The sequence below is a fragment of the Somniosus microcephalus genome, chromosome 31 (assembly GCF_052327205.1).
Source record: "Somniosus microcephalus isolate GS21.2 chromosome 31, FLI_Smic_1.0, whole genome shotgun sequence".
Taxonomy (NCBI): Eukaryota; Metazoa; Chordata; class Chondrichthyes; order Squaliformes; family Somniosidae; genus Somniosus; species Somniosus microcephalus.
Window position 1 is genome coordinate 23,528,226 of NC_141017.1, and position 17,450 is coordinate 23,545,675.

The 17,450-nt window shown below is 46.4% G+C and overlaps 2 protein-coding genes across 3 annotated transcripts in view; one reads left to right on the top strand and one right to left on the bottom strand.

The window, feature by feature from the left end:
* LOC147097642 (uncharacterized) overlaps positions 1-13,934 on the bottom strand; it is a 61,842-nt gene extending 47,908 nt beyond the window's left edge. The window contains exon 1 of the mRNA XM_085971628.1: positions 13,528-13,934. The gene's annotated coding sequence lies outside the window, so the exon portion shown is untranslated. The remainder of the gene's footprint in view (positions 1-13,527) is intronic.
* LOC147097643 (coiled-coil and C2 domain-containing protein 1A-like) overlaps positions 13,825-17,450 on the top strand; it is a 140,447-nt gene continuing 136,821 nt past the window's right edge. For both annotated transcript variants that reach the window (XR_015074320.1, XM_085971629.1), the window contains exon 1: positions 13,825-14,209. Coding sequence is in view for 1 of the 2 variants with exons in the window: in XM_085971629.1 (XP_085827755.1) it covers positions 14,150-14,209 (60 nt within the window). In the remaining variant the exon portion in view is untranslated. The remainder of the gene's footprint in view (positions 14,210-17,450) is intronic.

Genomic DNA, 17,450 nt, shown 5'->3' on the forward strand with positions numbered 1-17,450 from the left:
GAAACTGTAGTGTATGTACTTTGCGGAAGGAACTATATTCTGCAGCCCCTGTATACTGCAGTACCAGTAGTGACCACCCCTGTATATAAGCCTGTGTAGTAACTTTGCATAGTTAGTTCCAGTTGGTCTCCACTCAGTAAAGACCTGTTATAACCAACTCCTGCAGTCCGTGTCTCAATTACACACGGACATAATACTGGCGACGAGCAGATCCGAACTTACCTACAGTCTGCACCACCTCATGGGGATCCATCCCTGAAGCGAAGTTGTCAGAGGTCGAGGCCAGAAGAAAGAAAAAAAAAGAAAGAAAAAATAAAACAATCAGAAGAAACGGGCGTCGACCGTGGGCAACCGCCTCTGCTTCATCGGAGTGAAAGATTTGCAGGAGAGGCTGTCGAGAGCGGGGCTTGGTTATCCTGTCGATGGTGTTCCAGCTAATCGGGCTGGTGGCAGGTAGTACACTGATCCTTCCTGGGCTGCGGCGGGCTAGAGCTCGATCGGGTGGCTTTTCAACAGGGCCGAGCAGCGTTGTCGGGAAGAGGAGAGAGAGAGAGAGGGTGGAGCACACAGGGCGCGGCCGGTACTACGAAGCCAGGCAGCGTACAGACCCGAGAAGAGGGAGGAAAGTGTCCCGCAGGGTTGCTCCGACGACGGGGAAATAAAAGAAATTAGAAGCGCAGAAAGCCGCGAGGAGCTGCAGTTTGCCACGGGAACCGCGGAGCGCGGCGTTAGCAGCAGCGCGGGGGGAAGTGCGCGAAGACCATAGGGCGTCGCCATCAAGGCATAAAACGCCAGCAACAGCGCTAGCAGCAGCGGAGAAGATGGAAAGCGCGGGAGGCGCCATTTTGTTAAATCGGGGAAGAAGGCAAAGCGCGGGAGGCGCCATCTTAGATTTCCAAGATGCCGAAGACTGGCAATATCACTGCCTTCGATAATGCAATAGAAGACTGGACCACGTATGTGGAAAGAGTCGAAGTATATTGCGAGGCAAACGAAGTAGCCGATGAGAAAAAGGCATCGGTACTACTAAACTTAATGGGCTCAAGAACGTACGGCCTATTGCGGAACCTGATTACTCCAGCCAAACCGATGGCGAAGAGTTTTAACGAAATTGTTGATATCCTACAGGAACACCTAAATCCTACGCGCCGCTGCTGATAGCAGAAAGATTTAAATTCCACAGGAGAAATCAGCATAAAGATGAGAGCAATGCTGATTACCTTACGGAACTACGCAAGCTATCAAAGCACTGCCAGGTCGGAGCAGGACTGGCAGATACCCTATGGGACAAATTTATCTGTGGACTCCTGAGTGAAGGAACCCAGAAGAGGTTACTCTCAGAGAAAGAGCTGACGCTAGATAAGGCTTTCAGTGTGGCAGTATCGTACGAAGCAGCAGCAAGGGGAGCTGCGGAAATACAGCAAAAGCCACAGGAATACGGCACCCACGAAATGACACAGGGATTTGAAAAATGTTATCGCTGCGGCAGAACAACCCATGACTTTTGGCAGTTACAAAAGACTAAAGACAGAAGAAGCCCTAGAGGAGTATAAAAAGTGCAGGGGCATACTTAAAAAAGAAATTAGGAGGGCGAGGAGGGGCCATGAAATAACACTGGCGAGCAAAATAAAGGAAAATCCTAAGATGTTTTATAAGTATATTAAGGGCAAGAGGATAACCAGGGAAAGGGTAGGGCCCATTAGGGACCAAAGTGGCAATCTGTGTGTAGAGCCAGAGGATGTAGGCGGGGTTTTAAATGAATTTTTTGCATCTGTGTTCACTATGGAGAAAGACGATGCAGACATAGAAATCGGGCAAGGGGACTGTGACATACTCGAACATATTAGCATCAAGAGGGAGGAGGTGCTAGCGGTTTTAGCGGGCCAAAAAGTGGATAAATCCCCAGGCCCGGACGAGATGTATCCCAGGCTGCTGTGGGAGGCAAGGGAGGAGATTGCAGGGGCTCTGACACTAATTTTCAGAACCTCTCTGGCCACAGGGGATGTACCAGAGGACTGGAGAACAGCTAACGTAGTACCATTATTCAAGAAGGGTAGCAGGGATAAACCAGGGAATTACAGGCCAGTGAGTCTAACATCTGTGGTGGGGAAATTATTGGAAAAAATTCTGAGGGACAAAATTAATCTCCACTTGGAGAGGCAAGGATTAATCGGGGATAGTCAGCATGGCTTTGTCAAGGGTAAATCATGTCTAACAAATCTGATCGAATTTTTCGAGGGGGTGACTAGTGGGGTGGATGAGGGAAATGCTGTGGATGTGGTTTACATGGACTTCAGTAAAGCTTTTGACAAAGTCCCGCATAGGAGACTGGTCAAGAAGGTAAGAGCCCATGGGATCCAGGGTGCCTTGGCGCGTTGGATCCTAAACTGGCTGAGTGGCAGGAGGCAGAGGGTGATGGTCGAAGGTTGCTTTTGTGACTGGAAGCCTGTGTCCAGTGGGGTACCTCAGGGATCGGTGCTGGGTCCCTTATTGTTTGTGATCTACATAAATGATTTGGATGAGAATGTAAAAGGTATGATCAGTAAGTTCGCAGATGACACGAAAATTGGTGGGGTGGTAAATTGCGAGGAGGAAAGCCTCCGGCTACAGGACGATATAAACGGGTTGGTCAGATGGGCGGAAAAGTGGCAAATGGAATTTAACCCTGAAAAGTGCGAGGTGATGCATTTTGGACGGACAAATAAGGCAAGGGAATACACAATGAGTGGTAGGACCCTAGGAAGTACAGAGGGTCAGAGGGACCTTGGTGTACATGTACATAGATCCCTGAAGGCAGCGGAGCAGGTAGATAAGGTGGTTAAAAAGGCATATGGGATACTTGCCTTCATTAGCCGAGGCATAGAATATAAGAGCAGGGAGGTTATGATGGAGCTGTACAAAACGCTGGTGAGGCCACAGCTGGAGTACTGTGTGCAGTTCTGGTCGCCTCACTATAGGAAGGATGTGATTGCTTTGGAGAGGGTGCAGAGAAGATTCACCAGGATGTTACCTGGGATGGAGCGCCTCAGCTATGAAGAGAGGCTGGACAGGCTGGAGTTGTTTTCCTTGGAGCAGAGAAGGCTGAGGGGGGACCTGATTGAGGTGTACAAAATAATGAGGGGCATAGATAGGGTAGATAAAGAGGAACTTTTCCCCTTAGTGGGGGGGTCAATAACAAGGGGGCATAGATTCAGGGTAAGGGGCAGGAGATTTAGAGGGGATTTGAGGAGGAACTTTTTCACCCAGAGGGTGGTTGGAATGTGGAACTCAATGCCTGAAAGGGTGGTGGAGGCAGGAACCCTCACAACATTCAAGAAGCATTTGGATGAGCACTTGAAATGCCATTGCATACAAGGCTATGGACCAAATGCTGGAAAATGGGATTAGACTGGACAGGGATGGATGGGCGGCGCAGACACGATGGGCCGAAGGGCCTCTTTCTGTGCTGTAAAACTCTATGACTCTATGACTATGACTCTATGACCAGAAGGACTGCTGGTCCAAGGACAAAATATGCAGGCAATGCGGAAAGATGGGACACATTGCACGAGTTTGCAGGTCTGGGAAGAAGACTAACGACAACAAAAAGGCTACTAAGGAACAGTACAGGAAAGTACAAAAGATGACGGACAGTAGTTCCGAAGACCAGATGAGCGATAGTGAATCCGGGAACAAGAGACTAAGCTGTCTCAAACTTCACAACGTAATCGCAAAAGAGGATCACCGAACCATTTGGGTCACCCTCACGATAGCAGGGTCCCAAGTCAAAATGGAATTGGATACAGGATCAGCCCTGACCGTCATGAATTGACGAGACTACGAGCGGCTATTCTCACAAACACCCTTGAAAGAGACATCCATTGTCTTGAAGACGTATACGGGGCAAAAAGTATACCCCAGAGGGAAAATAAGGGTGCCTGTCGAATACAACGGCAAGGAAATACAGAAATTGTATCTGTACATACTGCAAGATGGTGGACCACCGTTATTGGGACGTGAATGGATCAGAAAGATAAGTTTAGACTGGCACTCCATTCAGGCACTGACGGTGGCTGGTAAAAAGGATGACGACGTCACACCTGGACGATTGTCAAAAATCTTAGCTAACGCCAAAGAGGTATTTCAAGAAGAACTGGGAACTCTTAAAGGCGTAACCGCCTCGATAAAAATAGAAGAGAATGCAATTCCCAAGTTTTTCAAAGCAAGACCGGTACCATATGCAATTCGCCCAGCCGTCGAGGCAGAGCTGGAGAATCTGGAGAATGCAGGCGGTTATCTAAGGTAGACTGGAGCGAGTGGGCGACACCCATCGTTCCTGTCATGAAGAAAACGTTAAACAATAAGTCTGAGGAGCCAAGGAAGGTTCGCATCTGTGGGGACTTCAAGGTGACGGTGAACCCAGTCCTTCACACAGTACAATATCCTCTCCCGAGGATAGAAGATATTTTCGCCTCACTATCTGGAGGGAAGCGTTTTACAAAAATTGACCTAGCACAAGCATATTTGCAGATGGAGGTTGCAGAATCCTCTAGGAAGTATCTCACGATAAACACGCACAAAAGTCTTTACCAGTATAATCGACTAGTATTCGGAGTAGCATCAGCTCCGGCGATATGGCAAAGAGCGATGGAACAAGTCCTGCAAGGGATTCCGGGGACTCAGTGTTGCTTGGACGACATCCTAGTGACAGGTGAAGATGACAGTGAACACCTTGCCAACCTAGAGCAGGTGCTCACTAGACTAAGAGAACATGGGCTACGAGCCAATCGCCCCAAGTGCGAGTTTTTTAAGAAACAGATATCGTATTGTGGCCACGTGATTGATGAGGAGGGGTTACATAAGTCCCCTGACAAAATTGAAGCGGTAGTTAAGGCTCCAGCGCCTGAAAATGTGTCGCAACTGAGGTCATTCCTCGGATTGGTGAATTACTACCATAAGTTTTTGCCGAATTTGTCCACAATTCTGCACCCACTGAACGCCCTACTACAAACTGGAGTAGCATGGAAATGGAGCGATGAATGTAAGCGGGCCTTTCAGAAGAGTAAAGACCTAATCACTTCAAGAGAAGTATTGGCTCACTAAGACCCATCACTACCGATAAGACTGGCGTGTGATGCGTCTCCCTACGGCATTGGAGCGGTACTGTCACATAAATTTCTTGATGGTTCAGAGAGGCCGATAGCTTTTGCGTCACGCTCGTTAACTTCAGCCGAGCGTAACTACACCCAGATTGACAGAGAGGCCCTCAGCCTGGTGTGGGGGGTGAAGAAGTTCAATCACTACCTGCACGGTCAGAAATTTACTCTAACTGATCATCAACCTCTAGTCTCCATTTTCAACCCTCAGAAGGGCGTCCCGATAATGACAGCACAACGGCTACAGAGGTGGTCCCTTTTCCTAGGGACACACCAATATGACATCGAGTACAAAGGAACTAAACAGCATGGGAATGCTGATGGATTGTCGCGCCTACCGTTGCCGACGGTGGAAGAAGCACCTGCAGTGGATCCAGTGGAGATATTCCACTCGACCATAGTCGAATGTCTACCTGTGATGAATGCAAATATAGAAAAGGAAACACGAAATGACCCAACACTCTCCTGGGTCTATGATTTAACGGTGAAGGGATGGCCAGCACATGGCGAACCACTGTTGCCAGCATTCTCGCCGAGAAGAGAACAGCTGTCAGTGTGCAGAAGAACCTTGATGTGTGGATCCAGAGTAGTAATTCCACCCAAATTGAAGGATAGAGTGCTCAATGAGCTTCATGAGTGTCATCTGGGAGGGGTAAAAATGAAGAACTTAGCCAGAGCGTTTGTGTGGTGGCCGGGAATCGATAGAGAAATCATAGAGATGACCAAGAGCTGTACAGGATGCCAGGAGGTCCAAAACGCCCCACCACAAGCCCCTCTACATCCATGGGAGTGGCCCTCATCTCCATGGCAAAGGGTGCACATTGATTTTGCTGGTCCATTTATGGACTCGATGTTTTTAATTGCGGTGGATGCACATTCAAAGTGGCCAGAGGTAATAAAAATGTCCTCAACCACCACAGAAAAAACTATCACAGTCTTACGAACCATATTCGCCAGAAATGGGCTGCCTGAACAGATTTGCTCCGACAATGGACCACAGTTTGTGTCTGAAGAGTTCCGGAGGTTCTTAAAGAACAATGGTGTTAAGCATTACACATCCGCCCCATATCATCCAGCCACTAATGGATTGCCGAGAGGTTCGTTCAAACATTCAAGAAGGCTATCAAGGCAATGTGTAATGAAGATATACCCCTACAGCACAAGGTGGATAACTTCTTGTTTGCCTACCGGAATGCGACACATGCGGTTACCAACCAAACTCCAGCCATGATGTTCTTCAATCGAAGACTACGATGCCGCTTGGATTTGGTTAAGCCAAACATCAGAAGAGATGTGGAGAACAGGCAGTTTCAGAATATGAATGAAAGGCCGACCAGGAGTTTTAAGATAGGTCAACCAGTTTTGGCCCGGGACTACCGCACAGAGAAATGGCAGCCAGGAACGATCTGTACACAGCAAGGACCTCTAATGTATACCGTGGACGTTGGAGAGAGCATTGTAAGACGCCATGCTGACCAGATTCTAGAGTCACTGGGAAATGTCAACTCCACACCACGATCTGAGACACCTGGCGATGAAACCGAAGTACCAATTGCATCTACCTCAGAATCAGGAATATTGGAAGCAGACGAACCAAACAACGACATTGATCCCGACTCAACATTGCCAGAAGAACCTGATACCCCAAAGAGGTGTTATCCAGACAGAATCAGGAAGCCTCCTCAAAGACTGAACTTATAATTGCTTAACTTCAGCTAATGTATATGACAACTGTAATTGTAAATATGTTATTTAATTATTAATCGAATGTTATGTACTGTTTAGCTAAAAGGGGAGGAATTGTAGTGTATGTACTTTGCAGAAGGAACTATATTCTGCAGCCCCTGTATACTGCAGTACCAGTAGTGACCACCCCGGTATATAAGCCTGTGTAGTAACTTTGCATAGTTAGTTCCAGTTTGTCTCCACTCAGTAAAGACCTGTTATAACCAACTCCTGCAGTCCGTGTCTCAATTACACACGGACATAATAGAGACCCTCTCCAGTGGATGTTAAATATCCCATGTCACTATTTCAGAGAAGAGCAGAGGGGTTCTCCTCGGTGTCCTGGGGCCAATATTTACCCCTCAATCAACATCACTAAAACAGATTCTCTGCTCATTATTTCATTGCTGTTTGTGGGACCTTGCTGTGCGCAAATCGATGATCAAATCTGCAGAGGTTTATAGGCACAGCCTGATACTTCAGGAGTGGCACAGTGGATTGAAACATACAATACCACGCAGTGGGGAAGAAGGGCTCATATCTGAGATCTACACTGAGTTCTTCATCTCAGCTGGTCTTCCATAGGAAGAGAACAATCACTTTCTTATAAGGAGCAAAGGAAAATGGATGTACACCTCTCAGCTATTCATAGAGAAGCTTCAGGAGCAGGTTAATCACCCACATTCGTATAGCACAGGCACTCCAAGGAAGGAAAGGGGAGGAAATTACCAGAGAATGAGGGAGTCTCATCAGCAACCAAATAAAACCTGCCATCAAGGACCCACACTGTAGAATTTCCTCCCTAAACCCATCTGCCTCTTCACCTCCCTCTACAGGTTAGTCAAAGAAGGGGTAGGGCCAATTGGAGATGAAGGGGACCATCATGTGTTAGAAAGTGAGAGAGTGGTTGAGCATCAGCTTTTAGAGGAGGGGGTCGGTGGGGTATCTGAGGAGGATATGGAAGAGCTCATCAATGGGATTAAGTAGTGAAGTGAAGTGACCAGACCCAGATAGTATACAACCCAGAGTAGAAGAGACACAACAAACCAATAATGGTCACTAAGTCAATAGCAGTCTTGTTAAATTAATACTTTGTATCGGTTTTCATCATAAAGGGGGCAAAACATGTGTAGGAGTTACTGAAGATTGAGTTTTCGTATAAAGGTGAAATCATTCAGTGACAAAAATGTATTCATTCTAACTCATTTTCTGTACATCTTTAAGGCTAGATAATGATCACAAAGGATGCCAAGTATTTGACTATTCTGTTTTTTACTTTCAGGTGAATCTGAAGGTGAAGGGACCGAGTGTAATGTATCCAAGTTTGCTGACGATACAAAGCTGGGTGAGACAGTAAGCTGAGGAGAACACAAAGACTCTGCAAAGGGATATAGATAGACTAAGTGAGTGGGCAGTAAGGTGGCAGATGGAGTATAATGTAAGAAAATGTGAGGTTATTCACTTTGGTAGGAAGAATAGAAAAACAGAATAATTTTTAAATGGTGAGAAACTTTCAAATGTTGGTGTTGAGAGAGATTTGGATGTCCTTGTGCAAGAAGCACAGAAAGTTAGCATGCAGGTACAGCAAGCAGTAAGGAAGGCAAATGGCACGTTGGCCTTTATTGCAAGGGGGTTGGAGTATAAGAGTAAGGAAGTCTTGCTACAATTGTACAGGGCCTTGGTGAGACCGCACCTGGAGTACTGGGCACAGTTTTGGTCTCCTTATCTAAGGAAGGATATACTTGCCTTGGAGGCGGTGCAACGAAGGTTCACTAGATTGATTCCTGGGCTGAGAGGGCTGTCCTATGATGAGAGATTGTGTAGAATGGGCCGATACTCTCTGGAGTTTAGAAGAATGAGAGGTGATCTCATTGTAACATACAAGATTCTGAAGGGGATTGACAGGGTAGATGCTGAGAGGTTGTTTCCCCTGGCTGGAGTGTCGAAAACTAGGGGGCATAGTCTCAGGATAAGGGGTCGGCCATTTAAGGCCGAGATGAGGAGGAATTTCTTCACCTCAGAAGGTTGCGAATCTTTGGAATTCTCTGCCCCAGAGGGCTTTGGATGCTGAGTCTTTGAGTATATTCAAGGCTGAGATAGATGGATTTTTGGACTCTAGTGGAATCAAGGGGTATGGAGATCGGGCGGGAAAGTGGAGTTGAGGTCGATGATCAGCCATGATCTTATTGAATGGCGGAGCAGGCGCGAGAGGCCGTATGGCCGACTAATGTTCTTACTGCTGTAAGACACTCCTTAAAACCCACCTCTTTGACCAAGCCTTTTGTCACCCTTCTTTGGCTTAGTATTCATTTATTTAATTACACCTCTGTGGAGTGCCTTGGGGCATTTTCAATATTAAAGGTGCTATATAAATGCAAGTTGTTGATTCATGTATGATTAAGTTCATTCTATTTTTGGACAGGTTTTGCACTAGTAAACATCAAGTACACAAGCTGATGATCAGTGAGCTCAATACTTTCAACAGATAATCTCATACAAGGGTTCTAATAGTTTATACTGCGTTTTACTTTCTGCTGACCAACTGCAGATTATCACTTGATAATGACTAACGAAAGATTAATGACCTAAACCAATGTCAAAGTCAGCATGCATCGAGTGCATGGAATATCCTGGCCATCGATGTCTGTCATTACACCCACCATGTTATCATATTGATCAGAGCAATGTGAAATAAAACAGCCCCAACTGCAATGTAGATAAACAAATGGTGAATGTAGATCCCTTGTACATCCCTGACTTCCTCTGCCCCATTGGTGGCCGTGCCTTCAGCTGTCTAGGCCCTAAGCTCTGGAATTCCCTCCCTAAACCTCGCCACCTCCTTTAAGACGCCCCTTATACCCTACCTCTTTGGCCAAGCTTTTGATAACCTGTCCCAATGTCTTCTTGACTCGGTGTCAATTTTTTTTGAGTACACTCCTGTGAAGCGCCTTGAGCCGTTTTACTATGTTAAAGGCACTATATAGGGACAAGTTGTTGTTGCTATTGTACAGGATCGGAAAACGCCATTGTAGTCCATCAGAGCAGTGCCAAAGCTATACAAGAAAGGCAGGATTGTAATCTAATTTGAGACTTTAGTTTATAAACCATAGACATGTTGCTCTCAGTGTTTCCGACACCATCTGAGTTCCCTCAATGATACTGCTGCCCTATAAATACTCCCAAATATCAATTATTCTCCATGTGATGTCATTGCTGGGAAATTTATCAGGGAATAATAATTTGCAGTTGATTATGGAGGAATTCTAGATCCACAGCATCTTGTGCTAATTATCTCACTAACAACTACTTTATTCCACTTCGATTCCAGGCTCTCGTTATACCATACCACATGGAATAAGCTTCGATATATTACACCCCACCATTTTAAAGCTAGAATCACAGCGTATATTATTATCCCTATTTTGTTATAGTGGCTATCCCACATTCTAAAGCAGACATCAGTAAATGAACTAAAATCCTACATTTTTAACCACAAATTTCACTCCACCCACGCCGCCCCCCCCACAGCAAACTGTCCAGTGATGGCTCTGGTGGCAAGGGACGAGATGTTTTAAATTCTAATAATTACATCGATCTCAGCCTTTAATGATGCATATATACTGCAAGTTTACTATCAATGCCCAATAGTTACAGGACTCACAGAGAACTACAAGCCTTTCAATTATATCAGTAACCAATGAGAAAGAAAACCTCTCCCATCACACAGAAAACAAAAACAACCACAAATCTAGTGAAACGTTAAGAGGAAATACCGCGAGTGGGGAAAACACGTTAAAAAGCTTGCATTTATATAGCGCCTTTCACCACCTCAGGGCGCTCCAAAACACTTCACAGCCAATTAAATACTTTTGAGGTGCTGTTGTAATGTAGGAAATGCGGCAGCCAATGTGCACACAGCAAGATCCCACGAACAGCAATGTGATAATGACCAGATAATTTTTTTCTGATGTTGGTTGTGGGATAACTATTGGCCAGGACTCACGAATTGTGCATTGGGAACTTTTATGCCCACCTGAGAGGGCAGACTGTAATGTATGTACCTTTAAGGGGAGAACTACTTTTTACAGCTCCTGTATACTGTAGTACCGGCAGTGACCACACCTGTATATAAACCCTGAGTAGTGATCTGTACAGTTAGTTCTAGAGTAACCCTCATTCAGTAAACACCTGTTGAATCGTTCCCTGCAGTCTGTTGTCTTATTATTGAAGGACACAACATTAAGATACACGGATCTAACACAGACGGTTTAACATCTCAAGCAGGGTTCACAAACAAGATCCCTTGCAAACTGCTGCCCCTGCTGAGATCACCTAATTCTGAGAAGAAATCTGGAAGCTTCTGGTAGTACTACACTGGGATTTTCAATGGAGCAATCATCTCAAATATGGACAAAATAATACATTTAAATGTAGATGCATGCCAGGTCCCACAGTGGCAGCCTAAGCTGTACTCTTAGTCAGAAGGTTGTGGGTTCAATCAAATCTCACGCCAAGATTTCAGCATATAATCTAGCCTAACATTTAAAAAGAGAAGACTTGCATTTAGATAGCGCCTTTCCCGACCTCAGGATGTTCCAAAGCGCTTTACAGCCAATGAAGTACTTTTTGAAGTGTAGTCACTGCTATAATGTAGGAAACGCAGCAGCCTGACAAACCGGATTGAATTTTTTGAAGAGGTGGCTAAAGTAGTGGACAGGGGAATGTCTATGGATGTTATTTATATGGCCTTCCAGAAGGCATTTGATGAAGTCCCACATAAGAGACAGTTATTTAAGCCCATGGAATTGAGGGCAAATTATCGACCTGGTTAGGAAATTGGCTAAGCGACAGGAGACAGGCAGTAGGGATAATGGGCAGGTACTCAGATTGGCAGGATGTGACGAGTGGTGTCCCGCAGGAATGTATGTTAAGGCCACAACTATTCACCGTATTTATTAACGACTTAGATGATGGCATAGAAAGTCATATATCCAAATTTGCCGATGACACGAAGATAGGCAGCATTGTAGAGTGTAGATGAAAGCATAAAATTACAAAGGGATATTGATAGATTAAGTGAATGGGCAAAACTGTGGCAAATGAAGTTCAATGTAAGCAAATGTGAGGTCATCAATTTAGGCTCTAAAAAGGATAGAACAGGGTACTTTCTAAATGGTGAAAAGCTAAAAACAGTGGAGGTCCAAAGAGACTTGGGGGGTCCAGGTACACAGATCATTAAAATGTCATGAAGAGGTACAGAAAATAATCAAAAAGGCTAATGGAATGCTGGCCTTTATATCTCGAGGACTAGAATACAAGGGGGTAGAAGTTATGCTGCAGCTACACAAAGCCCTGGTTAGACCACACCTGGAGCACTGGGAGCAGTTCTGGGCATCATATCTTCGGAAGGATATATTGGCCTTTGAGGGAGTGCAGCGCAGGTTTACCAGAATGATACCCGGACTTCAAGGGTTACGTTAAGAGGAGAAATTACACAAATTAGGGTATTCCCTAGAATTAAAAAAGTTACGGGGTAATCTGATCGAAGTTTTCAAGATATTAAGGGGAACAGATAGGGTAGATAGAAACTATTCCCGCTGGTTGGGGATTCTAGGACTTAGGGAAAAGAGTCTAAAATCTAGAGCCAGACCGTTCAGGAGTGAAATTAGGAAACACTTCTACACACAAAGGGCGGTAGAAGTTTGGAACTCTCTTCCGCAAACGGCAATTGATGCTAGATCAATTGTTAATTTTAAATCGGTGATTGATAGCTTTTCGTTAACTAAAGCTATTAAGGGATAGGAAGCAAAGGCGGGTATATGGAGTTAGGTCGCAGATCCCATTGAATGGCGGAACAGGCTCGAGGGGTTGAAAGACCTACTCCTGTTCCTAAGCCAATTTGTGCACAGCAAGCTCCCACAAACAGCAATGTGATAATGACCAGATCATCTGTTTTTTAATGATGTTGATTGAGGGATAAATATTGGCTGGGCCGCTGGGGATAACTCCCCCTGCTCTTCTTCGAAATAGTGCCATGGGATCTTTAACATCCACCTGAGAGAGCAGACAGGGCCTCGGTTTAATGTCTCATCCGAAAGACGGCACCTCCGACAGTGCAGCACTCCCTCAGCACTGCACTGGAGTGTCAGCCTAGATTTTTGTGCTCAAGTCTCTGAAGTGGGACTTTGAACCCACAACCTTCTGACTCAGAGAGCAAGAGAGTGCTGCCCACTGAGCCACGGCTGACACTATACTATGTTAAAGGCGCTATATGAATGCAAGTCGTTGTTGTGGAGGTAGATAAGATGGTACAAAATCAAAATACTGCGGATGCTGGAAATCTGAAATAAAAACATAAAATGCAGGAAATACTCAGCAGGTCAGGCAGCATCTGTGAAGAGAGAGAAACAGAGTTAACGTTTCAGGTCGATGACCCTTCGTCAGAACTAAATAAGATGGTAAATGGCATGGAAAAGGTAAATGGGAGATTTAATTTTCACACAGACTGGGAGAAGCAGAACTCCCCAAACTCAGACTCAAACCACTTGACGACCTTCCCTTCTCGCCCGAAATTGGCGTTCGGGTTGTTTTTTTTTAAATCGTTTCCTCAAATAAACCTTTTTTAACGGCAACTCCAGATATGAAACATATTCTTGTGACAGACTACCTCTTCATTTTCGGCCGGTGGCCCTGGTTATTGGTAAACTCGCACGGCCGCCTGCTCTTCGCACCAAAAAACCGACGCTTCTTTCCCGCCTGCTCGGCCGAGGCAGTGCGCCGGCGCGGTGCGCGCTTCATCGCGCTGGCCGCTGGGTGATGTAGTTCCTGACCGGGGAGCGAAGGCGGCGCTCTCTCCGGCCGGCCGGCCCCCAGCGAACTACAACCCCCAGCATGCACGGCGCCCGTCACCACCGCCGCCGCCACGACTTCACCTCGGCCGGGTGAACAGGGGATTTCACGACAGTACGGGCGGCGTCTTCGCGACAGCTTGGGCGGTGACGGGCGATTTGTTAATTAACGCCGAGGAGGAAAGTAGTCCGCAGGGGAAAAGGAAGACTGGACGTGAAGATTGTTACCGAGGAGATTATACCGGCCCGGGAGAGGAAAAAAAACACAACCCTCCGTCACCGTGAAGCGGTTGTGTTTTGTGAGGGGCGGACTTCCCTCACTCGGTGTGTGTGTGACCGCCACCTCAGGCCCTGCGCTCCTCCGCACTAATCGCATGAGAAGCCAGATGCCCTTTGATCTCCGCCCCGTTCAAGAGGAAAAATACAACAAAAAATCCCGCAATGAACAGGAATAAGAGGACTCCGGAGCCCAAGGGCCGGGGAGCGGCGAGAGCCAGACAGGTAAGAGTGCCAACAGGTGAGAGCCACACCCATCCCCCCCCCATGGCAAGTGTCAGTCATTCAGGGAGGGCGCCACACACACACACACAAAGTTCATTTCTCTGCCTTATCTTTATTTATTTAATTCCTCTCTTCTTCTTAGGCAGTTCCTCGGGAACCGAGGATGACTTGCTTCCACATTAAAAATGAGTTCTCAGGTGACTGATGAGTCCGATGCGGGACCTACAGTCTCTGTCACAGGTGGGGCAGACGGTGGGTGGGGTGCTTGGGTTGACGTGCGCTGCCTGCGCTTGCTCCCGGCGAAGAGACTCGAAGTGTTCGGTGCCTTCCCGGATGCTTCTGCTCCACTTTGTGCGTGCGGTCTTGGGCCAGGGATTCCCAGGTGTCAGTGGTGGGGATGTTGCACTTTTTCAAGGAGGCTTTGAGGGTGTGTCCTTGAAGCGTTTCCTCGGCCCACCTGGGGCTCTCTTGCTGTGCCGGAGCTCCGAGTAGAGCGCTTGTTTTGGGAGTCTCGTATCGGGCATGCGGACGATGTGACCCGTCCATCGGAGCTGATCGAGCGTGGTCAAAGCTTCGATGCTGGGGATGTTGGTCTGAGCGAGAACACTGACGTTGGTGCGCCTATCCTGCCAATGGATTTGCAGGATCTTGCAGAGGCAGTGTTGGCGGTACCTCTCCAGTGCTTTGAGATGCCTGCTGTACATGGTCCATGTCTCTGAGGCATACAGCAGGGCGGGTATCACTACTGCTCTGTAGACCATGAGCTTAGTGCCGGATTTGAGGTCCTGGTCTTCAAACACTCTCTTCCTCAGGCGACCGAAGGCTGCACTGGCACACTGAAGGCGGTGTTGGACCATTTATTTAAGTGTCAGCCAGTGGCTCACTGGGTAGCACTCTCTCGCCTCTGAAGTCAGAAGGTTGTGGGTTCAAGTCCCCCCCCCCCCCCCCAACTCCAGAGACTTGAGCATCAGAATCCAGGCTGGCGCGCTCCCAGCGTAGTGCCGAGGGAGCGCCACACTGTCGGAGGTGCCGTCTTATGGATGAGACCTTAAACCGAGGCCCCGTCTTCTCTCTCTCAAGTGGGCGTTAAAAGAAAGACTTGCATTTCTATAGCACCTTTCACGACCACCGGATGTCTCAAAGCGCTTTACAGCCAATGAAGTACTTTTTGAAGTGGAGTCACTGTTGTAATGTGGGAAACGAAGAAGAGCAGGGGAGTTCTCCCCGGTGTCCTGGCCAATATTTATAGCTCAGTTAACATCGCCATAACAGATTATCTGGGCATTATATCACATTGCTGTTTGTGGGCGCTTTCCTACATTACAACAGTGACTACACTTCAAAAGTTGGCTGTAAAGCGCTTTGAGACGTCCGGTGGTTGTGAAAGGCGCTATATAAATGCAAGTCTGTCTTTCTTTCGTATGGTACTGGCAAAGCAAGTCAAATCTCAATATCTGAGCCAGACATCCTGGCCAAAGCTTCTGGTGTAAAACACTTTATGAATTTATTAATAGAAGAAAGACGTGCATTTCTGTAGCGCCTTTCACCACCACCGACTCCCCAAAGCATTTTACAGCCAATGAAGTACTTTTTGAAGTGTAGTCACTGTTGTAATGTAGGAAATGCGGCAGTCAGTTTGCGCACAGCAAGCTCCCGCAAACAGCAATGTGATAATGACTGGATAATCTGTTTTATTGATGCTGATTGAGGGATAAATATTGGCCGATAACGTCCCTGCTCCTCTTCAAAATAGGGATGTTTTACGTCCACCTGAGAGAGCAGACGGGGCCTCAGTTTAACGTCTCATCCGAAAGACGGCACCTCCGACAGTGCGGCACTCCCTCAGCACTGTCCTGGCACGTTAGCCTAGACTTTTATGCTCAAGTCTCTGGAGTGGGACTTGAACCCACAACCTTCTGACTCGGAGGCGAGAGAGAGAGAGAGTGCTGCCCACTGAGCCACAGCTGACAACAAAATAAAGATCATCATTTTATAAAGTAAACACCTTTTATCAATTGGTGTCACTGTCATTTGGGGTATCAAAAGTGTGTCTATAGTAAAAAAATATATATATTTTAACAGGGAGTGGTTGAAGCGAATAGTATAGATGCATTTAAGGGGAAGCTCGACAAGCAGATGAGGGAGAAGGGAATAGAGGGTTACGCTGATAGATTTAGACGAGGAAAGACGGGAGGAGGCTCGAGTGGAGCATAAACACCGGCATGGACTGGTTGGGCCGAATGGCCTGTTTCTGTGCCGTATATCCGATGTAATCCTATCTAAACTAAACAAAACAAAATGATGCAAATGTGACACCAAAGGCAGAACAAAAAAATGGAAGCGTACAGCAGGTCATCATCCAGGAGAGAGCAGACAGTCGGTGTTTCGAGCGTGTTTCCTCTTTGGAGAGACAGAATCTAAATTTATACAATCTTGGATCGTGTCCGGAGAAGCACTTTGAGCTTTTCGTACTTCTATCTCACCATCTCGAATTGCTCCTGACAGATCGGTGACCACCAGGACTTTACTGGGGTGTAGTTCTGGTGGTTCCTGATCTATCACTGATGCCGGGTGAAGTTTGAGATGAGCATTCCATAAGATGTTTATTGCACAATATTAAAAGGTATTGGCTTAAGTATGATTCCTCCCTCCTCCAGTAAATGCAAGTGTAGTGACCACACTGCCACAGAGTGGTAGGACATGGGGTTACTCCTGTGTGGTTTTAACCCCTTTCCATCTGATTAATTCATTCAACAGTGCAGGCTTTCCCAGAGGCCAGAAATGCCCTAGGAGTATAAACAAACTCAAACATCCCTTGTGATTTAACTGTCCATTGGAAATAGTTCAATGAAGTATTGTGATGTTTTTATGGCCATAACCAAAATTATCATTCAGCTTGTGCTGCTGAAATTATATATTACTTCGGCTGCAGTAACCATTTCATTCATTGTAATATTTTGATTTAGCAATAAACAGTATTTATCATTGTCTGACATTCTCTTGTATGTTTTACCAGGAAGCACATTGCTTAAGTTTTGATTATGAAGTGTTCTGAGGATGTGATAAGGTGCTACAGGAAACTTTGTGTTATCTGGAGTCCGGAATGCTCGGGCCACCGGCAAAAACCAGGAGCCGTTTTCGTTAGGATTTTTTTCTTCTCGTTGCTTTTTTCCTCAACAGTCAAGCTCTGCAAGGTCTGCTGAAGCTGTTGCTAAGCTACAGAGATGCTTGGACTGTTTAG